The following is a 24,928-nucleotide window of genomic DNA, read 5'->3' as shown; positions in this document are numbered from 1 at the left end:
TGGACACGGAGCCCCCAGTTTTCCGCCACATGCTGTGAAAGCTGGCGCCCAGGCCTAGACCCGACGTGACACTGCTGGAGAGAAGTCGGGGCGTGGTGTGGGGTGGGGTGGGTGAGCTTCGGGCCGGAACTTCGGATCGGAACCTGGACCTGAGGTTAGGATTCCTAAGGCTTCTCCCCAGCTCTCCACCTCCATAGCGGAGTCTGCGCGCCCAGGAAGTGACTCGGTTAGGCAAGACCAATTTCGGGGTCCCCTGTCCCCGATTCTGTTCAGTTTGCTTCTTTTCCTCGTAATATCCCTCCCCCGACTCCCGTGGGCGTGTACGTCTTGTCCTCGAGTCACCACCGAGGCGGAGACCGAAGCTGCAAGCTCTCTATGGCGAGGAGTGGGACCCGGCCGGCGAGTGGAACCACCTAAGCCCACTCCCCCTCCCACCCACCTCTCGGCGAGACCCTGGCCCCTGCCAGGCTCTGCAAGTCCGTGGGTGGGCAGGGTCCGTCCCTCACCCTTCCAGACTGCGGCGTCGCGCACCCGCAGCTTCTACTAGGGGTGGTCCCGGGCTGCCTGCGTCCGCTCCAGCTGTACCCACAGCTCTCCGTACCGCCCGCCGCGCCCCCTAGTGGCCTGCCCAGCTCGGTGCCCAGATGGGCGCGGCGAGAGGCTGGGTTCCTGGGGTGGGGTGTGCCTGGTACGAAGCGCCCATTTTCCTTCGCGGAGAGAATAATAATAATGGTACAAATTTCTCCTTCGTGCCTTGAGTGGAGTACTTTTGTTGGCGGAGTGGGGAAGGGATGGTGCAGATCTAACTCTCAGAAGGAATAGGAGCTGGTTGCCCTTCACGGGGTGCTTACTTCTGGCTACCGCATTCACAAGCGCTTTACGTGCACTTTCTCTTTTAATACTCATAACAGCTCCATGATCAGGTGAAATTCTGATATCAATTTTGTAGATAGAAAACTGAGGCCCAGAGACGTTAGGGTCAGCCCTCTTGACTCCTTTACAGTTTGTAGGTTTTGCCCCCAGCTTGGAGCCTAACTAGCTGATAACCCTCTTGGCCCCTTTATGAGACCGAGGGGTATCCTGGGAATTTGTTAGGCCAGTGTCTGTCCCAGCCCTTCATTCGGCTGTCCCGTTTATTTAACAAACACATACCCCTAAGTATGTGTCGACACTGCTCTCAATGTTTTACATATTTTAACGAATTTGATTTTCGTAATAACCCCACGAAATAGGGAGAATTACTACCCCCATTTTATAGATAAGGAAACTGAGGCCCTGAGAGGTTCAGCAATCTGTCCAAGGTCGCATCGCTAGTAGGTGCCAGAATTAGGCCAGTTGACTTCTGATCACTGCTTTAGCCCCTATCCTGAGGGTCCTCCCAATGTCAACATGAATGTATCCACATCGTCTCCCCCGCCTCCCCCAGATCCCTGGACTGTGGGGGTAATCAGCCTTTCTGCCAGGGTCTGAGGCTCTCCTCCCCCGCCCCCTTTGCACCTCCTGCCAGCCCCTGCGCTGAAGGAGGCCTGACCAGGGCAGGGACTGATGAATTTGAATGGACCTTGGAGGCTGCCTGTTTACTCCGCCCGCGGGCACTCGCTTGATTAACAGTGCACAATCGAGTTAGGGCCAGAGCTCCGCGGCTGAGGCCGGGTAGTGGGAGGGGCCTGCTGGCTAGAACTGCCTCTTCCTGGAGGCATCAGGGGTTTGTCAGAAGCTGGAGCCCCCTTGAGGAGTCGGAGAAGGGTCTGTGCCCTGCCGCCGGAGATAGGGAGCATGTGACCCTTGGGGGCGTGGACAACCTCCCCTGCCCTTCCCCTTTCCACAGAGAAAGGGAGGCTCAGAAAGCCAGGGGCTGGGAGCATGTTGGAAGGAGGAAACCCTGTACTGAAGGGCGGCCTCCCAACAGAAAACGAGCCAATGCTGGGAGGGAGGTAGGAAGCCAGGCTGGGTTTGGGTTTTGGACAGTGGGAAGCAGCCCTACTTGGGCCTTAAGCTGCCTCACTTTTGGGGTGAGTATCTATCTCTATGTTTTTCTCCCAGGCTTGTGGACCTCTCCCTTGAGCACACGCCTGGCCCACTCTAGCTTTCCTGCCACCAACAGCCAGTGAGGTAACTCTGCAAACCACCTGAGATGGGAGAAGACAGGGATTAAAGCCTAGCCCAAGCTCAACGCTCCTTCTGAAGCTCCTTTGCTCCCTTGCCCTACATACAATCAGGGACAGGCTTCCAGAGTTTTCAACTAATAGTCACTGTTTAACAACCACACAGTGCAGCCTATCATATGTCCTACTTCCTCCAGGTTGATAATGCAGCCCCATCCTAAGGGAACAGTCTGGAGTCTATGCCCAGCACTGTCCTCAACACTGGGAAGAAGAAACGAGAGCCCAGAAGCCATAGGGTTGACGAGCTAGTTAAGGAGATGAGATAATCTTGGGAAAGAAAGATACCAGGGCAGACCAGCGCCCATGAACTTCGGAAACAGGGAAAAAGGTGAAGAAAGGTAGAGAGATTGTCAGTGAGAACTGGCCCCAGTGGGGAGGGTGTAGGCCTGGCTGGGGACGATGACTTAGTTCCGTAGGTTATGTAGTATGTCAGGACTCCAGACTATTGGAGTCACTTTGGAGGCACAGTCTAGAACCTTGTGGGAGAGAAGGAGCCATGGCCTCACGCTCAGCCTCAGGCTACCCATCTATAAATGGGGTGGGGATAGAGGTGAAGATGGACTAGATGGTCCCAAAGGACTCTCCCAGCTCTGACGTTCTTTTAAGATGGGCTGGTAGAATCAGGGGCAGGGCCAAGGCTAAGGGGCCAGATGGGGCAGGGAAGAGGGTGGGTCTAGAAACAGAAACCAGGACCAATGGGATTCTGTGCATTGGGTCTGCGGGGGCTTGTGTGCCCTGGTCCCTGCAGAGCCAGGTGCTTGTCATACCAGTCCTCTCGCCTCCCCCTTGGGGTTGGGACAATGTGTGCCTGTCTCTGGAGGTGGTGGTGGCAGAGCAAGATGTATAAGGTTTTTCACTAATTCTAAGAAAGCCTTGAGGGGAGCAGAGAAAAATGGTGAGGAAGGTGGGAACACTGTGTGTGTGTGTGTACACATGCATGAATTCTGTCAACTCTGTGTTCAAGTGTAGTCTCCATTATTTCTTAACTGTGTCTCATAACCTTCCTCAGCCTGAGGATAATAATACTTACCTTATAGTTTATTGAGGGTTTTGATATGCATAATGACGTTATAGTATCATACAGAATAGTTTTCCTGCGCTAAAAATCCCTTGTGGTCCCTCTATATATCCGTCTTCGTTTCCTCTGAACCTCTGGCAACCACTGATCTTGTTCTTGTCTCCACATATTTCAAATTTTTTGATGCTACTGTAAATGATATTGTCTTTTAAATTTTGATTTCCAGTTGTTTATTGCTAGTATACAGAAATGCAATTCTTCTAAAATAGTGATCTTGTAACTCGCAACCTTGCTGAGCTCATGTTTTAGTTGTAGTTGCATTTGTAGGTTGCACTGCATTTTCTGCATAGGTGATCGCTGCATGATTTTTTTTTTCTTTCCCCTTCTTCCGCCCCCGTCCCCCACTCTGGTTCAAACCGTTGTTTCTCAGTCTGGTTGTACAGGACACAGCTCCCTGGCCCATGCTGGTATTAGGAACCTTGCACTGCCCCCTGCTGAGGCAGGCAGTCCCTGGTCGTCGGTTGGCTGCTCACAGTGGCTCATGGTGGCTTACGGTGGTTCACAGCAGCTTTTGCGGGCTGCCGGCTGCTCCTGGCAGCACATGGTAGCCGATGGCAGCACACAGCAGCCTGTGGCAGCACACAGCAGCCCATGTCGGCCTCCGGCTGCTCACCGCAGCCCAGCTCAAGGAAAAGAGTCTTTGTTCACAATCTTAGCTGTAAAGGGCACAGCTCACTGGCTCATGTGAGAATAGAACCGGCGACCTTAGGTTTAGGAGCACGGCCCTCCAACCACCTGCGCCACCCAGGGCTGGCCCTCTGAATGGTTCTTTGAACCAAGGGTTGGCTGATGTGGATCGGCCACTGTGTGTGGGCCAGAGAGGAACAGTGGGAGAAGTTGTGCAAAATGACTTTTAATGAGTGACTCTGGCTAGGAGTGGGGGGCCTAGGGGAAGAGTTTTTGAAACCACAGGTCCAGTAGAGGTGCCTCCTATGCTCCCCTGGCTGCCGTTTCTCCATTCCTGCTCTAGTGTGGACATCCAGGAGATGCAGGGGCTTCTTCCTCCACTCTCTGCCCCCTTTCTGTCCTCAGGAGGCCTGGAGCAGGACCATCTGCTGCTCCTGCCCCAATTCTCTTTCCACCTATGGGGAAGGAGAAGCAGGGGTTGGGAGTAGAGTTGGGGATACTTTTTAGGCGTCTGTGCTCAGCTGTCCCACTTTATGTCCTAACTTCCCACTGTTTTCAACAGCTGAGAGTCCTAGGAAGGATTCCAGGGGACTCAGCCTATCTGTGAGAACAGGAGCCAGGAGGCCCAGGAGACGAGAGGCCTGGATTCAGACCGTGGCTCCACCAGAGTCCAGTTGAATGACCCTATGTAAATCCCTGCTGTCCTCTGGGTCTGGCTTTTTTTTGTCAAGCTGGGCTGGATCAAGGAGCTGTGAGCTCTATGGGTGAGGTGGGTCAGGGAGGGTGCAGCCCACCTTCTCTCCAGGTCCTGAATTGTGTTGGGCTGGCCCAGGGTCTCTGGTAGAAAGATGGTGACGGTGCAGGCAGTCACAGAGACCACTCCGTAGATGAAGAGGGCAAGGAGGGGTAGATCTCGGTGGCCATGCCCACCAGTGGGCTCAGGATGTTGCCTGCGTTGGCCAAAGTTGATGTCATGCTCAGATCCCTCTGCCTGTGGGGAGGAGGAGAACCCTGGAGAGCCCAGTGGGGCTTGTGGAGCCCTAACTCTGCCTGCCACCGGTGCTTCCTCTTTTCACATTCCCTGCAGTGCCAAATGCTTGCGCTTACCTTAGCTAAAAGAAAAGGGGGAAGCAAATAGTTTTGGAATCAGGAAGCCTGGGTTCCAGTCCCAATTTGAACCTGCTACGTGACTGTGGACAAGTCCCCAAACAACCGCTCCCTTGAGCTCCAGAGTATACATAAATATATCCAGCTTCCCACTTGACCTCTTCATTTGGATGTCTAAAAGGTCAAATTTTATGTAGTTGAGGAACCCTTCACTTCTCCCTCCAAGACTGCTTCTCCCCTAGATTTCCCCATCCTGGGACAGGGCACTTCGAACCACTAGTTGCTCAAGCTCAAGTATCTAATTACCCTGAATGCCTCCTGTTCCCTTATTACCTCACATCCGAAGTAGGAATTTGGATGGCTCTTCCTCTGAAACTACATTCAGAGTTAATCCCCTTCTCTCCATGTACATTCGCTAGCAGTGAATGGGGGCTGGAAAGAAGATGGTGGCTGAGCTAGCAAGAGCGGATTGCAGAGAGGCGTGGAGTATAGTGGTATGACTCCCCTGTCTAAGGCTCCGTGGGTGTTCCGTTTTGGCCTCACCATGTCCTGCGTTCTCTTGTGGGGAGTGGGACCAGAGACCCCACCTGACACCCCGCATGACATGTGCCCTGTCCTTTTGTTTTCTCATTAAGGCCTTCAGACTTACTGTTTACCTTTGATCTTTATGAAGGAGACATACCTGATGACTCTGATCATCTTATCTGAACTAGTAGCTACTCCCTCTCTCTTTTGCTACTTTTGTTTTTTTACCCCAGGTGCAGAGGGTTGAGTAAATTATAATCCTCTGTTCATGACCCTCTCTTATTTGTCTGTGCAATGTCCCCTTATCCCCCCTTACTTGTTTATTCCTCTTTATCACCATTACCTACTCCTAATCCCGTCCCCGCCAAAGTCAATCTATTGTGTTTAATGTGTACTCTTTTATTTGTATATGTTCTTGTAAAATCTGTATGGTGTTTGTGTGTAAATATGTATATATATTTTTCCCTTCTTCCGCCTCCCCCCCCCCCACTCCGGTTCAAGCCGTTGTTTCTCAGTCTAGTTGTGTAGGACCCAGCTCCCTGGCCCATGTGGTGTTATGAGCCTTGTGCGCCCCGCGGCTGAGGCAGTTGGTTGCCGGTTGTCAGCTGCGCACTATGGCTGCCGGCCACTCATGTTGGCCACCGCCCGCTCCTGGCAGCCCACGGTAGCCCACGGCAGCTGTGTGCAAATATTTTAGTTTACCTAAATGATATAAATAATAGACCTCATTCTGTTTCTCTTTTCCTTCAGCACTCTGTTTTAAAGATATTTTCATGCTGATGTATGTGTACCTGTTGCTGCATAGAACGCCACAGGGTGCATCTCCCCACGGTTTACCGAAATGTCTAGATTCCTGCCACATGTGACCTCAAGCAACACTGCAGTGACTGTCCTTGTATATGGATCCTTAGGGGTTTTTTTGTGAAGAGTTCTCTGAGATACAGGCCCAGGAAGGAAATGGCTGTGTCACTCTGTGTGTGTGTGTGTGTGTGTGTGTGTGTGTGTGTGTGTACGTGTGCCGGCACATGCATCCTGCTAGTTGCTCTCCAGAATGATGGCACCAACTTTCACTCCCACCCGCGGCACATGTGGCCCATGTGTGTGGATGTAGGGGTCCTGTATTCTTCCGTGGCCACCAACACCTGGCATTATCCAGCTTCTTAATGTTGCCAGTTTAATGTGTGCAAAGTGATGATCTCATTCTTCATGCATTATGGGTTTCATTGTCTTTAAAATGCCCATTCGCTTTTTTTTTTTTTTTTTTTGCCTGTTTCTACTAGGGTTCCTTCCTTTTCCTGTGGATTTGTAGGAGCTTCATGTATATATATATATTTTTTTTTAATTAGGGAAGGGGAACAGGACTTTTTTTTTTTTCCCCCAAGTCAAGTTGTTGTCCTTTCAATCTTAGTTGTGGAGGGTGCCGTTCAGCTTCAAGTCAGCTCCAGATCCAGTTGCCGTTGCTAGTTGCAGGGGGCACAGCCCACCATCCCCTGTGGGAGTCGAACCGGCAACCTTGTGGTTGAGAGGATGCGCTCCATCCAACAGCAATCCGGGAGCTCAGAGGCAGCTCAGCTCAAGGTGCCATGTTCAATCTTAGTTGCAGGGGGGCGCAGCCCACCATCCCTTGCGGGACTCGAGGAATTGAACTGTCAACCTTGTGGTTGAGAGCCCACTGGCCCATGTGGGAATCGAACCAGCAGCCTTCGGAGCTAGGAGCATGGAGCTCTAACCGCCTGAGCCACCGGGCCGGCCCCTGATTTTAGATTTTTTTATATAGACAATCATATGCTCTGTAAATAGTGACAGTTTTGATTTTTCCTTTCTGGTCCTATTTCTGTTATTTGTTATTCTAATCCCAGGCACTGACCACATTCTCTTGTGTAATGTTGAATAGAGGGGGAGACAGCAGGCATGCTCGTCTGGTTCTCAAGTTTAAAGGGAATGCTTCGAATGTTTCATCGTTAAGAATAATATTTGTGGGGCGGCCAGTTAGTTCAGTTGATTGGACCGTGTGCTCTTAACAACAAGGTTGCCGGTTCGATTCCCACATGGGCCAGTGAGCTGTACCCTCCAAAACTAGATTGAAGGACAATGACTTGGAGCTGATGGGTCCTGGAAAAAACACACTTTTACCCAAAAAAATTAAAAAATATATATATATTTGCTTTGGATTTCTGGTAGATGTTCATATCATCTAAAATTCCTTCTATTACTGTTTTGCTAAGGCTATTTTAAATGGATGTTAATTTTTATTCAAGATTTTCTGCTTTTATTGGGATGATAATCTATTAATATGGTGATATTAATATATTTTTTAATGTTAAACCGCCTTTGCTTTCCTGAGGTGAACTCTCCTTGGTCATAATATATTATCTTTTTTATATATCACTGAATTCATTGTTCTAATATTGTGTTTAAGATTTTTGTATCTGTTTATGAGTGATATTGGCCTATAATCTTATTGAGGAATATTGGGGAACAGTGTGTTTCTCCAGGGCCCATCAGCTCCAAGTCATTGTCCTTCAATCTAGTTGTGGAGGGCGCAGCTCAGCTGCAAGTCCAGCTGCCATCCTCAATCTTTAGTTGCAGGGGCACAGCCCACCATCCCATGCGGGAATTGAATTGGCAACCCTGTTGTTCAGAGCTTGCGCTCTAACCAACTGAGCCATCTGGCTGCTCCTGGCCTATAATCTTAAATTCACAGCTATCCTCCTTTGGTTTCAGTATGAACTGTCCTCATAGATTGACTTTGAGATAATTCCCTCTTTTTCTCTTTTTCGGGGAAGCATTTGTATAATATTGGAAGATTTGTTCCTTAAAAATGTGGCAGAACTCATTTGTATCATTATCTGGGCCTGGTGTTTTCTTTGAGGCAAGATTTTTAAAGTTCACTATTCAGATTTTTACTTTATTATAGAATTAGGTTTCCTATATTATCGTTTTAAGGAATTCATCAATTTCATCTAAATTTTAAATTTATCAGCATAGACTTGTTCATATATTTCTTTTTTTTACATGTTTGTAATTTCTCTAGATCTGTTTCTTTTTTATTCCCAATATTTTTTCATGTCTTTGGTCCTTTACTTATTTTTTGATTATTGTTATCAGGGATTTTTCCATTTCATTGATATTTTCAAGATCAACTTTCTATTTTGTTGAATCTCTTTTATATTTTTGTTTTCTATTTAATTTATTTCTGGTACTATTATTATTATCGGTGTTTTACATTTGGACCAGTTACCTTATATCCCAAAGCCATATTCTTAAACATTGTACTTTTTTTGGTCTTAAAGTCTAATTTGACTCCTGTTAATATATCTACCTAACTTTCTTGTGGTTAATATTTGCCTGGTATATCTTTTTCCATTTCTCTACATTTAACATTTTTTAATGCATTACCATTTTAGATGGGTCTCTTGTAAACTTCGTGAACTAGATTAAAAAAAATCAACTTGGACTATCTCTGCCTTTTAATTGGTAGGTTTAATCCATTTACATTATTGTGGCGATTGTTATATTTGGGGTTAATGATACCATCTTACTTTTTGTCTTTAAGTTGTCCTAATTTCTATATGTTTTTGTCCTCCTTTCTTGCCTTACAAAACAACTGGTTGATCTTTGTGCCATTTCTGACTGGAAAGCTTTTGGTTCTAGGGCCTAATTGTGCCATCCCAGGAACTCCTGCTCCATACCCCACTTACCGTATTACTGTGAGGTACTGCTCCGGTGTATACATAAAGATGCAGTTCAAACAGCTAGCCAGGCAGTCTTTTCCTAACACAGCTATCGTGATGTGAAGGAATGACAAGTCTGGAAGGAAATGAAGTGATGATAGGATGCTGGGAACAGTTGGGAGGAGGCTTGGGTCTTTTCTACCTGTTAGGTAGCTGGTTTGAGTCAGATTGGGGTCTGGGAAAGGACCGGAACAGGAGCAGGAATGGGGCATGTGCTCACCCAGCGGTATCATCACACAGGCCAGAATGCAGATCCCTGACAGCAGTGAGGAGGCCATTTGGGTACGCCTGAGGTCCAGCAATTTGGTGGCCAAAAAGCCCAGGAAATAAAATAATCTTACAATTGTGAAGAGCGCCTGCATCAGGTAGATGTTAATCCCAAAACTTTGCAGACTCATGACTAAACCATAGAAGCTGAAGAAGATTGCGGACCTGGGGCAGAAGCAGAGGCGATCTGCTTCGGGTAACATCCATGCTACATTGATATAGCAATTGCAGCTGGTACACTGCTCTCACATCTGTTCTTTCTTTTAGGCCTCACCTCAGCCCTGTGAAGTTTTTTTTTCCTTTCTTTTGAGTGCAGATAAAAAAGTCTTCCCGTAATTCTAAAAGGCAATATTGTTTATCATATATTAGCCTATATTTTAAAATTATCTAGGAGAAAATCATGTTTTTTACTTGGCAATAGGTTCCTCCTATCCCCAACTCCCTGCCTTAGAGACTGGCTTTTGATAGGTGAATGCTTTGATTAGTTGATTGCACTGGGAGAGGGTGTTTGTAAGAGACCCCACTTCCTAGAGATGCTCAAGTAATAACTGATGAATTCTAAGAAAAAAGGACTTATTTAATTGGCAGGGGTTTTGCTTTGCTGTGTGATGTATGCAAATTTCCAGTCAGAGATGAATTCTTAGGAGATTTTAGAGGTTATGTGGAGGAAATAAGAGTCAGGAGAGAGAGAAGGGAATACATCCTTGGCTAACAGGACTTGAGGGAGAATAGAAATACCTCGAAGTTTTTTGGCTGTGTGGTGTGTGATATAAGCATCTCTTCCATCTCCCATGGAGTCTTCATAAATTCCACAATGTTTAGTGATACTTTGTGGGGCAGATTTGCTCCTGAGAGATGTAGTAAAGTGCTCTGTTCTGCCTCAGGGTTGATGAAGACCACAATGAGAAGCTGTTTACAGGAGACAATCTTATACGAGCCACATTAGAATTAAGAATTAAACAGAATAGTATAGACAAGACAATGGGACTGAATAGTCCAGAAACAGTATGAGATAAGGATGGTGTTTCACACCAACCAGGGAAGGATGGACCGTGCATTAAATGGGTTTGATATAATTAACTAATCTAGAAAAAAAATCCTACTTCCTTATGTTCAATTAAATGTCAGACGGATTATCATAAAATATGAAAGCCTAAACAACTGTGAACATATTTGAAGAAAATCTAGGTGAATAGTTTAATATTCAGGAGGAGGGTAACCTAAATGTAAGCTGAATTTTAAAAAAATGGGTAGATGTGTTTAGACAAAGCAATAAAAGTTCTCTATTTTCAGAACGTTATAAATTTAAAAGACAGTTTAAAATGCAAAAAATATTGATCATACATGGTAATAAGTTAGTATCTTTAATGTAGAAGAGGGTTCTGACAAGTCAGTAAAAAGGAAAATATGGACAAGGAATATGAATAGGAAGTTTACAAAAAATTATAAATATTAATAGATCAAAATCACATCAAGGAAATGTTCAACTTCCTCCAGAATCAGATAAATGTGAACTGAACAACAAGATACTATTTTCTACTTCTCAGAATAATAGTACTCAGTGTTGATGAGGGTATTTTAAAAACTTTTGTAAAATACTGCTTTACTGGAGAGTAGGTTGGTGCCCAGATAAAGCTGATTCCATTTTAAAACTAATATCCCTGAACCCTCAAGACCCCCCCACCCCCCTTTTCTCCCTGGGTGGACTCTGGGATGTGCAGCGGCTGAGGGTTAATCACAAATGACCATTAATCTTTCCTCCACCATTAACTCTCCATTTGGGGAAAGACACCCTCAGTGTTAGTTACCTTTTAACTTGCTCTGGTGCCAGAGCCCCCAAGATCTCATCCCTTTGTTCCCCTCGACCACCCCTGCATTCCTTTCAGAGTACTGGGTCCATTTCTTAGGGCGATGTAAAGCTGGTGGTCTAGGGGGTGAACCGTGCTGGGATCCGTCTTTGGCTTGTTGCTGCCCAGGACTGCACCTCTGGAAGTTCCCAATTAAAACTGACAGGCTGGACTTTAAACGGACAGGCTGGACTTGTCTGGGAGTTCTTTGGCCTCTCGGCTCTTTTGGCATTTAGGGGACCCTTTGCACACACATCCTTTTCAGAAAAACACCCTTACATATATTCATACCTTTGGCCCAGTAAGCACACTTGTAAGGTTAACCTCCAGGGATATCAGAGAGATGAATGGGGATGCTTGCATATGGATAATTATGTCAGCCTTGCTTATTGTTGGAAAGAGCTGGAAAGAACCTATGTGCCCACCACTGGTATTGGTAAAATAAATTACAAAAATGTGCATGTGGGGACAGGCTCTCAGCCTCACGAGGAAAGATGCTGGCTCGGTTGTTAGATGGCCATCAGCTGTAATCAGATTGCCATCCGCTGTGGCTGGGTGGCCATCAGCTGTTACCAGTTAGCCATTAGCCACTAATACAACTGCCGTGGCTATGCTGGGGGTTTGGTTGGCAGAGAAGTAGATGGCAGATTGTGGCTAGCAAGTGCAGTTAGCAAGCGGATTGTGGATTGCGGTTCAAGTTGATCCTACTTCCTATGTCTCACCCAGCTGCCAGCGAGACTGGGGTGCAAGAAGACCCCTGGTTGGGGTACTGGAGGATGTTTGCTTTTGTGTCTCACCAGCCTCCATGGAGAATATAGTGGTATGACTCCCCTATCGATGGCTCCATTGTTGTTCCTTTTTGGCCTCACCATGTCCTGCGTTCTTGTGCGGGGAGCGGGACCAGAGACCCTGCCTGACAATGGAATACTATGTAGTCTTTAAATATGGAGTTCTGATGGGGGTGGGGGGAACTTTATTATAATAACATAGGGAGGAATTGCCAGAAAAGGTAATCTATACAGTAAACATTCGGAAGAGATTCTGTATGCGATCTTGTATATTTGGCGATATTTTGTGTGTGATGCTTTGTTGTTAGAAAGGGAAGCCATTCAGTCAGTACAATTGGATAAACGTGATCACTCTCATCAACAGCAGCCGGAAAAACCTGGGGAGCAGGATGCTTGGAGACAATCAAGGATAAAGAGGAAGAGACGATGCTTTTTAGTGTGTGTGTGTGTGTGTGTGTGTGTGTGTGTGTGTGTGAGTGTGAGAGAGAGAGAGAAGAGACAGGAGATGACAAAGGTGGAGTTTGGGAGGTGTTTGTGTGGAGGAAAGGAATGAAATAATAAGGTGGAAGGCTTGAGTGGTGGATAAAAAGAATAAATGTCACCTGTGCACCTAAACTTCAAGAGTCTGCCTCCTATTTCTGCTGCTGGCCTGGGTGCCACCAGCACAAATAAACCACATGCCTGTGAATTGCCCTACCTCTCCTATCCCTTAGTACCACTGCCTGGAGACAACCTGGGCTGGAAACAGGTGGAGCCTCATTTTCCTGATGCCTTTCACAAGGTGACTTGCATTGTGAGTCACTGTGGCAACCTGCTGCCTTTATTGCTCTCCCAGCCCCCTGCCACAGCCAAAGGGATGGAGTCCACTTGGAGGGGGTGAATCACGAGAATACAGGGCCAACTGTGTAGGTAGGTCTTCATTTATTGCTATGGAAAGATGTTCATGAAATAGTAAGGACAAAAATATTCTAGAACTGTAGGAAGAGTACGATTGCAGTTTTGTAACTACATGTATGAATTACTGTGTTTGATGTATGTGAAAACAGGAAAAGTCTGAAAACAAACAAACAAACAAACAAACAAAAAAACAAACAGGAAAAGTTTGGATGAACATACATTCAGATTGTGGGGACAGAGCCCAGAGTGCAGTTTCCAGGCTTTCAGCCTCATGTGGAAAGGTGCTCACTCGGATAGTAAATGGCCATCAATTGTGATTGGATGGCCATCAGCTGTCGCTAGTTAGCCGTCAGCTGTAACCAGTGAGCCACTGGCCACTAATATAACTGCCGTGCCTACGCTAGCAGTGAGTGGGGCCTAGCAAGAAGATGGTGGCTGAGCTAGCAAGCGCAGATTGCAGTTAGCAAGTGGGGTTGGTTGGTTGGCAGAGAAGTGGACGGCAGGTTGTGAATCATGTGGCTCCTGCTTCCTGTGTCTCCAACCCAGCCCCCAGCGAGAATATAGTGGTAAGACTCCCCTACCTATGGCTCCGTGGGTGTTCCTTTTTGGCCTCACCATGTCCTGAGTTCTTATGTGGGGAGTGGGAGCTGAGCGCCTGCATGCCACCCCGCATGACATAGATTATTTTGGAAATACAGGATTAGGAAATTATTAAATTTTTTTGTTTGCTTATCTTTACTGCCTCATTACTTTATAAACATGGATTGCCTGTAAGTTTTCCTTCAGAGGTATTACAGAAAAATGCAAATCAAGTGAGATCATGGCTGTCCCTTTGGCAGCTGCCGGTGACCCCATTGCCAGGGACACATTGTACAGTATTTAGGAAGACATTGGGGCAGACTGACTCTAGGGTGGCCCCCTGCTAGCAGACCCACTCTAGACCCTCTCCGTGCTGGCATGATGAAGTAAGCAGCCATGTTGGGAGAAGAGCCCACGTGAGGAGCTGAGGGCAGTCTCTAGAAGCTGAGCCAACAAGAAGCAGGCTTCTCAGAGCAGAGCAGGCAGGGCTTTCAGTCCTACATCTGCAAGGAAATGAGTTCAGGCAACAACGTGGGTAAGCTTCGGAGTGGATTCTTCTCAAGTCTAGCCTTCAAATGTCGCCCGTCTGACACTTTGGTTTCAGGATTGTGAGGCCCTATGTAGAGGAGTCAGGCAAGCTCTGCCTGGACTTCTGTGAGATAATAAATGTGTGCTATTGTAAGCTTCTAACTATGTGGTAATTTGTTCCATGGCAATAGAACAATACAGACATCTTCAGCGGAATGTGATTGCCTGTGACACAGCTCTTAGGGCAAGAAGCTGAGGGCTCCTGGGATAGCTGCTTCTTTTTTCCCCCAGGGTCAGTTGGGCCACTTGGCTGAGCTCAGAGCTCTTGGAAGGGGAGGAAAGAACTTGGCAGTTTGAGGGACAGTTGGGCTTTCCCTAGAGAGGTGGGGAACCCCCTGAGCCTCCAGAGTACCCATGTTCTTTCTTGCTTGCTTGGGGCTTCTCTCAGCCTCTTACCTTCCCAGCCTGTTTTTTTTTCTCAGTCTGCTTATCTTTCCATTAGTTTGTCTGAGTGACGGTAAACCTACCACAGTGACACGAGGCAGAATAGGAGGTGGTGAACAGCAGGGGAGCATAGCAGCTGTAACACAGGGCTGGGCTAGGCCCATGGTCAGGTTCTTTTGTAGACTCATCTGGAGCAACTGCTTAGATAGATGGCGCTCAGTTGCTGGGTCCTGGGAAGCACAGGTTTTAGGATGAGGTTGGGGACAGGCAGAGCCCTGGTGGCGTGTTACACAAGGTCCTCACCTCCATACTCAGCTTGGCTCCCATTTCCTGCTTCCCATTGATCTAGGCCACTCTCTGTAGGGCCTTCAGGGTGAGGTCCAGCCTCCCCAAAGAGGAGGACCAGAGGACAGACTCAGTGAAGTACCTGTGGGTGGGGGCAGGAATGGGAATGACTTCAGCCTGGAATGACAGAGTTGTGGCTGCCTGAGAAGGGCACCGACCAGAGCAGGAAGACACCTTGGAAAGGTGGAAAGAATTCTGGGCTGGGAGTTAGGAGCTCTGGGTTCAACTCCAAGGATTGGCATTGTCTTCTTGGGAGACCTGGGAAAAGTCCTGCCCCTCTCTGGGCCATGGTGTTCCCCATCTATCAAATTGGGTATTGATTCTTTTTGCTTTAACCTGCTTTGGTGCTAGGAGGAAAGAGGGAAGGTAGGGGATGTTTTAGGAGATGCTCTGCCCACCTGTGATTTATTATTGTGAACTCTCTACCCAACCTTTAGGCCCCACACACCTGGAGTAGATGAAGACAAAGAAGGGCAGAGAAAACAACAGCTGCAGGTGGCACCAGTAGGGCCAGCATAAGCCATGCCAGCCTGTGCTGGAAACTAATCCAACTAAGAGGCTCAGACATGGCCGGGAATGGTTGGGCAGCCACTCCAGGCCCGAGGAGAGGAGAAAAGCTTAGGTCAAAGTCAGGGGTATATGAGTGTGTATTTGCGGGTGGTAGTCACTCCTAGGTGGACGAAGATCCTCACATCAGAGCAGAAGGGCTCCTCTCTTGAGCTCAGTCTTGCTCTGCACCTCCAGGCCCCTCAGAGGATAAGGCAAGGGTGGTTCGATCACCAGCTAGATTCAGTGTATGTGTGGAGCAAGGAATAGGTGGAAGGCTCTGAATTCCTAGGCATGCTCTTATTTCAGAGTCTCCAACCCCAACATTCATATATTCTGGCTTCTTCCAACCTTCTTTGACCTGTCTACAGCCATTCCACCAGCACTTCCTTCGACTCATTTTAATTCAACCAACACTTAGGGTTAGCAACTCTGCGCCATGCAGTTTGCTTGGCCTGGGGAATAGAGATGAATGAGCCCTGCCCTCAGGCCGTCCAACACCACTTTTATTTCCTCCAGTGGGTCATACCTTCTGGTCCTTGTTTATTATTATTATTTTTTGTCTAGAACTCTACTCCAGAACTTTACTTCCTCTCTCTTTCTGCCCCATTTAGCATTCAGTTCTGAGCTTAGATGACCCTTCTGGAGAGATTTCCTGGCTCCCCAAGTCCTAATTGAACACCCCACTTCTGAGCTCCCACATCACCCAGGATGGCCCTCATCCCAGCCGTTGGCACATCAATTTGTAACCCCTTGGCAGTCTGCCCCAGTAGACGGTTAACTCTGAGTTCATGGGTAGTGTCCACATGTTCACTTCTGTAGCCCCAGTGCAGGGTCTGACACAAACTAGGTGCCTTTTACAATTGTGTTGAATAAATGAATGTTGAATTAAAGGCTCACAGTTTGGCCTCTCTATGCAACCCCACCCAATCTCTATCAAGTCTTTACCCAGTTCATCATTTCAGTGATCCCTAAATATCTGGGATATATACCAACCCCAAATGATCAGAGCCACCAAAGAGGCCGCGATCTTAATTTCTTTCTGCCCTGGATACTGCCTATCTCAGGAGCAGTCCTGATAGGTGGGGATGCTGGGACAGGTGGACTCAGCTTTGTACTCAGGGAAGGAGCTGAGGTCCCTTTGTTAGGTCCCCTGGTCTACTGAACCCCTGTGACTCAGGAGTCCCCCTGAGCCTGGCCCGATCAGGGCCCCTCTCACTCAATGTCAGGGCGTTGTTTTTGATGCCACTGATAGCCATGCTTGAGAGGAAGTGGCAAGTGCAGTAGGATGGGAAGTTGGGTGTGAAGGCAGTGCAGGTCTCTGATACTGTTAACTGCTGGTAGGTCCAGATCATTACCTTCCACCGGCCCAGACTGGGGGGGAGAGGGGAAACCTGGGTCTGAAGAGCACACTGCTTCCTCCTTGCCCTGTGTCCCTGGCTGTCTTGCCTTTGGTGCCTTGGGAGATCTAATGGATATTTGCGAGGCTGCCCATATGTGCCCATGAGGTGGGTGCTGAGAAGGGAAGTGGGGAGTAATAAGGTGAGGGTTGACATCTGGGGGGGCCCTGGTATTAGGTTGATCCTTGGGTTGCTGCTGTCCAAGGTCCTCATACATCAGCACACTTTGGTGGAGGGGTTCAAATCCTCTCATCAGAATCACAGGGGTGTGTTAAAACGACTGAGATGCCGGAGTCCCACTCAAGACCTATTGACTCTCTGGAAGGTAGGCTAACAACATGATTTTTAACAAGCTCCTAATGTTTGGGAACTGCTGCTCTGGGATGTAGTTGATCCTTTGACTGTTGGTTGATGGTGAGTCCTGTCAGATCTTTTCATTGAGGCATAACTGACATGTAACATTACATTAGTTTCAGGTATACACCATAATGATTCAATAATTGTATACATTGTGAAATGACCACAATAAGTCTACTTGACATCTGTCACCATACAAAATTACAAAAAATTTTTTTTTCTTGTGATGAGACATTTTAAGGTCTACTCTGTTAGTAACTTTCAAATATGCAATACAGTATTTGTAGCTGTAGTCACCATGCTGTACATTATATCCCATGATTTATTTGTTTTATAACTGGGTGTTTGTACCTTTTGACCCCCTTCACTCATTTCGCCCATTCCCACCCCCGCCTCTGGCAACCACCTAGCTGCTCTCTTTATGAGTTTGGTTTATGCGAGTTGCTTTGAAAAAGCTCTGCAAAGTTTATGCTTTTGCAATATGGATATGACTGTGGCTAATAGTTTATGAAGAATAAAGCAGATTTTGTGTACCTTTGATCTGTTTTGACATTTCTAATATGTGCAAATTTTATTCTGTAGAAAATTGCCCTCTATTTTCCACCCTCCCTGATCTGTTTATGGTCTTTGGCCTGCAAGATAGTCAAGGGTTAGAGTAACCAACACTGAGGTCCTGGTACTAATTTAGCCTTCACCATAACCCTATGTGTATAGGACCATCCCCACCATTTTATAGAAGGAAAAACCAGTCTCAGAGAGGTTGTGTAGCTTTCTCATGGACACACAGTTAGCGGTAGATCTGGACTTGTAACTAGCTCTTGCTGATTCTTAGGTCTGTGTTTGTTTCTGTGACACTCACCTGTCACTTTCAAGGCAGAAGTGGTGGAAAGTGACTTCTTTTGGATGTCAGGAAATCTGGATTCCTATCCTGCTTTTGCCGTTTATTAGCTGTATGAATGGTTAAAAAAAGGGCAAACATTAAATATTTACTTTTTAAAATTATAAATGTAATGAATTATTATAAAAGTTCAAACAATATAGCAATGAAAAGTGAAGAGTTCTCCTCTTTTTTCCAGTCCCACTCCTCAGAATTAACAATCGCTAACTTTTTTTGGTTTCTTCTAGACAGTTTGGACAAGTTTTTAACATCCTTGAACCTCAGTTCCCCTCATTGGTAAATGCACATAACGGTACCACTCATGCTGGTTTCACAAGAGTATTGTGAGAAGTAACTGAAATGAAGTGAGGCATGGAAAGTGCTGATGGACTGTTGTATGATTCGTATGGACTTTCCAGATGTGATCAGGTTTGGGTGGGTTAATCATGTGACCCTCCCTAGATTCTCAGGGATGCCAGACTCCCCTCTGTGACCAGCCTAGAGGAGCCCATGCCTTTGCTTCTTTTTTTTTTTTTAATTTTTTTATTGGAGAATGTTGGGGAACAGTGTGTCCTTCCAGGGCCCATCAGCTCCAAGTCGTTGTCCTTCAATCTAATTGGGGAGGACACAGCTCAGCTCCAAGTCCAGTTGCTGTTTTCAATCTTAGTTGCAGGGGGGCGCAGCCGACCATCCCATGCGGGAATTGAACCGGCAACCTTGTTGCCAAGAGCTTGCTCTCTAACCAACTGAGCCATCCGGCCGCCCATGCCTTTGCTTCTTGATGCAGCCTTGTCTACTACTGACCTATCTGTCAAGGTCCCAAACATCAAGCTTCTGACCAGCATTCCTGCCATGAAAATGAATTGACTCAACTGGAGCAAGATCTTGCATGCGCACACGAGGTCCCACTGTGAGGAAGGAAGATGGAGTCAAGGAGAGCTCAGCTGGCTCCCGGGAAGCCCCACTCTCCGTCTCCTGGTGGGGCCTAGGGTCTTGGTATGAGACCAGCACATGAGGAACGCCTCTCTCTCTCTGCCACGCAAACTTTCTCATAATCTTCTCCTGGTGACAATTCAAGTTATTTCAAAACATGTAAGAGAGGATTTTCATGGTGCCTGCTTAGACTACGCTCCTTTCTCTGAGCACTAACCCCGTCACCCTCCTTCAGGGCTTCTGAACCTGTCCCTCCCTGGGCACAGCTGGAGAAACCTGACTCTGGAGCTGGACTGAGCTAAATGAATATTTTTATTATGAATTTGGAAATGTAAACATCTAAAGTTGGGGTGGATGGCCAAACTTTGGAATAATGTAGAAGTGGAGTTGAGAAAACATGACAGAAGGAGATGAGAGAGAGAGAGAGAGAGAGAGAGAGAGAGAGAGAGACCGACCCATGAGAGAGGAAGAGGAGGAAGGAGAAGAATGAAGTAATCCAGTCAGAAAGAAGTCAGGGTGAGAGCTCAGTCAGTGACAGAGAAGTAGAGATGGAGAGTCCAGCTGCTCGTTTCCCTTCAGCTATTTGACCCCGGTCCCTCATAAGACTGGACTCAAGTTCTTGACCTTGAGTTCTGTGAAATACCCTTGCATCCTTCCATTAACTTTCCATAAGCAAATTTGAGAGAATTGTGGTTATTTGCAGCCTTGAAATAAACAGCAATTGGGTAGTACAACTTATGGTTTACATTTTGTTGCGCTTTTCAATTAATATAAGAAAAATCTCTCTCATTTTGAAAGTCCTTTCGCTCTAGGTGGAGTAAAATAGCTCTATAGTCTGCAGGAAAATCATACTCATGATGGATGTGCCATTAAGTCGAAAAGCTAAGTAAATGTGGCATTTCCCTTACAATTAAGAGCTAATTTCTGTATACGTTTTAGTGGATTTTAAAACTCATTCATTTTGTTAATTGTAAAAAGGAAAACAGGCTGGAATGACCAGGATTAGGGAATGCCTCCTAAGATGAGTTAACATATAGCCAAACAAATTCATCTTTCAAGTGTAGTTACTTGATAATCTTGATTTGGTTGGAGAGAGATCCTTACTTGTGAATATAATTGTTACTGTAGGACGTTTACATCATGTAGGATGCACATACCACATGATGTAAAATTTGGGATGTTGGCATTTGAACACTTTTTTCCAAAGAGCGATGGACTTTAGCGCTGCTTTATTCAAATAACGGCTCTTCTGTAATTCTATGTGTTCTCTGGTATAGCTTTTATTTGAAAGATTCTGGGGTTGTGTCAGACTAGGAATTAATGTTAACAGTACTCTAATGGAAATATGTGAAAGGAATATGACTGTGGAGATGTGGGAAACAGTGGTGAGTGGGTTACGATATTGTAGACGGAAACTGAGCAATGGAAGAATAAGAAGCAAGAGGATGTGGGAAAGAGGTGAGAAGTCAGAGGGCTGCACAGAGAACAAAATCTGTATGCAGGCTAGTGATGAAATCTACTTATAGTCCAGATTAGAAATTGGCCAACAAATACAGCATACTTAAAAAGAATCTCTTGCCTCGGGTCTGCTCTAAGGTGCTTGTCATTGGCAAAAGCAACAATTGCATGGGCTTTTACCAACCCGTGTTCTCTTCACGTGCACCTGGAACCCCGAGGATCAAATATTTCTGTGGGCCTCTTTTAGAGAAAATTACTTTATTACTAACAGGAACTGAAGTCCAGGAATAGGATTTGAGGGAGACTAAGAGAATTGTTGCCTAAGAGCGCTCTGCACGGCTAACTTGATAAAGGCTATGATAAATGACAGATGCTATGAGACTGGCCTCAGGGGAAAAGAAGAGAAAGAGAAAACAAGACAAGCAGGACAAGAAAAGTAGAGAGGTGAAATGGTAGCTGTTGTTCATCTACCAAACGGGAAGGAAGAGGCGATTCCGGTTGGCTCATTCATAATAAGCCACGCCCTTCCTGCTCCACAGTCGTTGGACTAAGGGGTAATCTCATGACCCAAGCCAGCCAATCAGTCTTTCCTAGAATTTTTCAAAGTTGGAGCTGAGAGACAGAAACCTTTTTTCCTCTCTGGTGAGGAAGTTGTTAGGAGCGAGCCCAGAGCGGTCAGCAGCCAATTTGTGAAGGATCCTGTGCACAGGAGACATGCCCATCATGCAAAGAAAAACAGAGATGAGAGCCAGCAAGGGTCCTGATGACGTCTATGGCCCTGGTTCCCATCGTCCCTAGAACTAGCTCCACCTCTGTCCATCTTGTGGTTTGGTTAGGGGAGCCTTTATATATTCTTTTTGTGCTCAAATTAGCTTGAGTTGAATTACAGCCACTTGCAAACAAGAGTCCTGACTAATACAGTGCAGATGGAAGCTGCTAGTTGTTGCTCGGGATATTTTAATTCAGAAGAAAATCAGGAGAAGAGCACACTCAGTCAGGGTTTTAATTATAACCCATAGCCAGCCTCTTTTTCTTGTTATATTTATTTAATTTTTGCTTTGCATTCAGCATGCTGAAGTATCCCTATGGGATACTGGGCCATTTGGGAGTTCCTCTCCAGGGGTAAGCTGGGACTTGCCTTTCTCAGGTGAATGGTGCTGTTGTACCTACCAGGTACAGCCATGTGGCCCAGGTGGAGTGTCTTCATCGTGATTACGCTTCTTGCTTAAGCAGCCCCTGTTAACTTGCCAGCCGTTTCATTTGCTTCACAACTCAAGAAGTCCAGCTTCACACTGAGTTATATATATAAGCTGCCTGTTATCCGAATGAAATGTTCTCTGGTGTAGCTGTAGGCTCTGGCATTATTGGCCCAAGGAGGAGGTATCCCGGCTGTGCTTATGAAATAGGCCTTCCAGTGCTCCGTGCTCATGTATGGTGGTGGTCCCATCCACAGTGCCCACTGGAAGAGGATTGGGTTATTCCTGGCATGTTCACACATCTCAGGGAATGGGGTAACTGTGCATCTGGTTTTGTCAGTCCTTGGAACCAAAAATGATGAGGAAATGACTACCAAGTCTTCATTTAGAAGGAAATCCAAGATATTTGCTCACCCAGGTTCTTTGCTCTAGATCAGGGGTGTCCAAACTGCGGCCCGCAATCCATTTTTAATTGGCCCACAGCAAATTCCAAAAATATATTTAGTTTACTTAAATAAACCAGGTGAGGCAATACATACTTCACCTCGAGTGAGTGGCCCGGCTGTTTGTGTATTTTACCGTATATGGCCCTTGGTGAAAAACATTGAAAAAAATTTGGACACCCCTGCTCTAGGTGGCGAGAAATCTGAGCTTTTGATCAAACTGCCTGCTGTGTGAATGGAAGAGCAATAGCTAGGCCAATAGTTCCCGGAGTATTGTTGACCTTGGAAAGCAGAGTGTCAAGTTTTAAGAAGGGAAACGAGAAAGCAGAGTGGGAAGGACTGATGACATACAGGCTTAGGTGGGTGGATGTGGCTGTCTCAGAACTTGGTTTGAGGCTGGAAAGTGATGAAGAAAGTCCCTCCAACTATGCACGGAGGGGATGGCCTATGACACCTGCATGCCTTGGAGGGAGGACTAACCATACTTAGTTACCTTCTGCTTCTGCATCTTGGGTCTCACTGGTGGGCGTATGGCTTAACTTTGATCAGTTTCAGACAGATGCTTCATCATGCAAGTTTGGGGACTATGCCTGACCACAGCCTCTACTCAGGACATCTTACTTGCACAGCCCTGACTAATGGACAAAGGGCTACATGATCCCACTCTACTGCCCCTTGGCATGATTAGATGAAGTGTAGACACCTGAGCCAGCTGTGGGGGGGGGGGCCAGGCTCATCAATGTGTAGCATTGAGCCAATCAGAGACTTTTCTAAGGATTTGAATTAGGAGACACAGAACCATTCTGGTTGGTGGTGAGCCCTAAAGCTGAGACGTAATGGGTCAGAGCTGGGACTTGTGGTCACTTGGCAAGGTGAGCACACAGATGAAATGGGTTGAGGAGACAGGAACAGAGTAAGTGTATAGAGATGCCTCTTGTTGCTCCAGTTTCTGGTTCCAGTTTCCATGAGGCCTGGACACACTTTATTTCCTTTTCCTGGATTCCCTGAAGTCTCTGTATCCTCGCAGTAATAGCCCCTTTTCCCATGAGCTGATCTGAGAGAGTTTCTCTTCCTTGCAACCAAAAGACCATTGACTAGAACAGATGTTAAGAGCACGATGAATGTGACAGCTACAAAGTGCAGGATTCAGCTGGATGAGCCACTCAGCAGGCTGGGGTGACTCTGCAAATGGGTATGTGTGTATTTGGGGGAGGGGCCTTAAATCGCTAGAGATGAAAGGACTCCCATAACCCTGTTCTCTTTCCCGTCTTTTTGCCTTGGCTGCTCTCCATCTCCTGGACCCAGCTGCTGAGAGCTATTTCTAGATGAAGTCAGGAAACGGTTTTTGTCTTTAGGACTCTGCGCCCAGAATCTCCTGCTCAGGAATGCCCCTGTAGCCTCCTTTTTCCCTTCCTCCGTACCATCTCCCCACCTCCCTACTCTGTGGAATTGGCCACCCCCCTCCCAGGGAAAACAAAGGAGAATATTAAACTCCTATAACAGTGTCTCTCTCTCGTGGGAGTAGAAGGGCAGACAGCACCTTTCTGCAAGGACTTCCATGTCTTTTCTACAAGGAAGCCCCCGACTCCAACCACTGTTCTCTTACATTTTGGACAAAGCTCTTCATAGTTCCAGGGTCTTCCCACATTCAGACAAAGTCAGGTCAGGGTCACAGGGTCTGCGTCTGTGTGTGGGGATAGTAAGATGGGGATGCTGGGGTTGGAAGGGGTGGGGCCGAAGGCCTAGGTATCCTCACCTCAGTCACGATGGTAGAAGGGAAGGCACTGTTGTCGTAGATCCAGCCATTGGTACAGGGCTCTGTGGCCCCCACGCCATCCATCTCTGTGCCATTGGGAAAGGGCGGTCCCTGTTGGGGGGAGGTGAACTGGAGGCAGGACTCGGGCTGACCTTGTCTGTCCCGAGGCAGCCAGGCCTCCCCCTCCTTGCTGAGGTTGGCCTCGGCAGGTGGGCGGCAGTGGTGGGTGGGGATGGCGGCCGTGAAGTTCTGCAGGGTGTTGTGGGAGGCCATCAGGAGCATGGGGAGGAGCAGCAGAGTGACCTGGATCTGCTGGAAGCGGCCGATGCCCCCCAGCTGCTGCAGGAGGTCATTGAAGGCCATGGGGCAGGACCTAGCGGGAGCACTGGAGCTGAGGCCTCCCGCACCCACAAACCGGTTCCTGTCTTTTGGCGCAGGGGGAGGAGACGGACTGCCTTTTGTCTTCTTAACTCATAAGTTCCTGTGTCTGTTGTAGCCCTAGGCCTCCTGATGGCCAGTAGTAGTTTTTATAACTTCTTTTAAGGAACCAAGTTAAACTGTGACTTAAGAGTAAGACATTCAATTATTAGCACTCACAGGGTTAAAGGTTTGTTCAAGGGGATCTAAAGGGCAGGTCAAGTTGTATCGGGTGGAAGAAACTACCTCCTGTGAAGGAGTACATGCACAGAGCCCCCGTGTCTGACGGCGTGGGTCTCCCCACTAGGCCAGAGCAGGTGACCTCCTCCTTGGAGAAGAAGGGAAAGTGCTGAGGTCAGGAAGGGAGGCCCCAGCTGGTGTCAACATGAAGCCTGCACTGAACTCCCTTTTCTCAATGCCACTTTGAGTCAGTTGGAGTTGGGGAAAGGCTCTGAAGAGCCCGCACCGAAATGCCAGTGTTCACCTCCTCGAACCTGTGAGCACTGTCTCCACGTGACTCCCAGAGCCTGGACCTCCTAGGCCAGGGCCATGCCAGTTTCCCCTTTACTCAAAGGAGTACATCCTCATCAGGGGTTTCTATCAGTGGTGTCTCT

General features: G+C 47.1%; 1 protein-coding gene across 1 annotated transcript; it reads right to left on the bottom strand.

Moving 5' to 3' along the window:
- Positions 1-4,271: 4,271 nt before the first annotated feature.
- On the bottom strand, positions 4,272-24,260 carry LOC117030958 (solute carrier family 22 member 6-like). The gene is given in 12 exon segments (XM_033121223.1): positions 4,272-4,325; positions 4,658-4,764; positions 4,767-4,861; positions 9,204-9,312; positions 9,457-9,668; positions 14,670-14,735; positions 14,737-14,783; positions 14,890-15,013; positions 15,380-15,527; positions 16,694-16,851; positions 18,916-19,019; positions 23,898-24,260. Coding segments are annotated over 12 exon segments (1,587 nt in total).
- Between the last annotated feature and the right edge of the window lie 668 nt (positions 24,261-24,928).

The sequence above is a fragment of the Rhinolophus ferrumequinum genome, chromosome 11, assembly GCF_004115265.2.
Source record: "Rhinolophus ferrumequinum isolate MPI-CBG mRhiFer1 chromosome 11, mRhiFer1_v1.p, whole genome shotgun sequence".
In the NCBI taxonomy this organism is placed as follows: domain Eukaryota; kingdom Metazoa; phylum Chordata; class Mammalia; order Chiroptera; family Rhinolophidae; genus Rhinolophus; species Rhinolophus ferrumequinum.
Note: the sequence above shows the minus strand (reverse complement) of the source record. Positions and strands in the feature narration are given on the sequence as shown.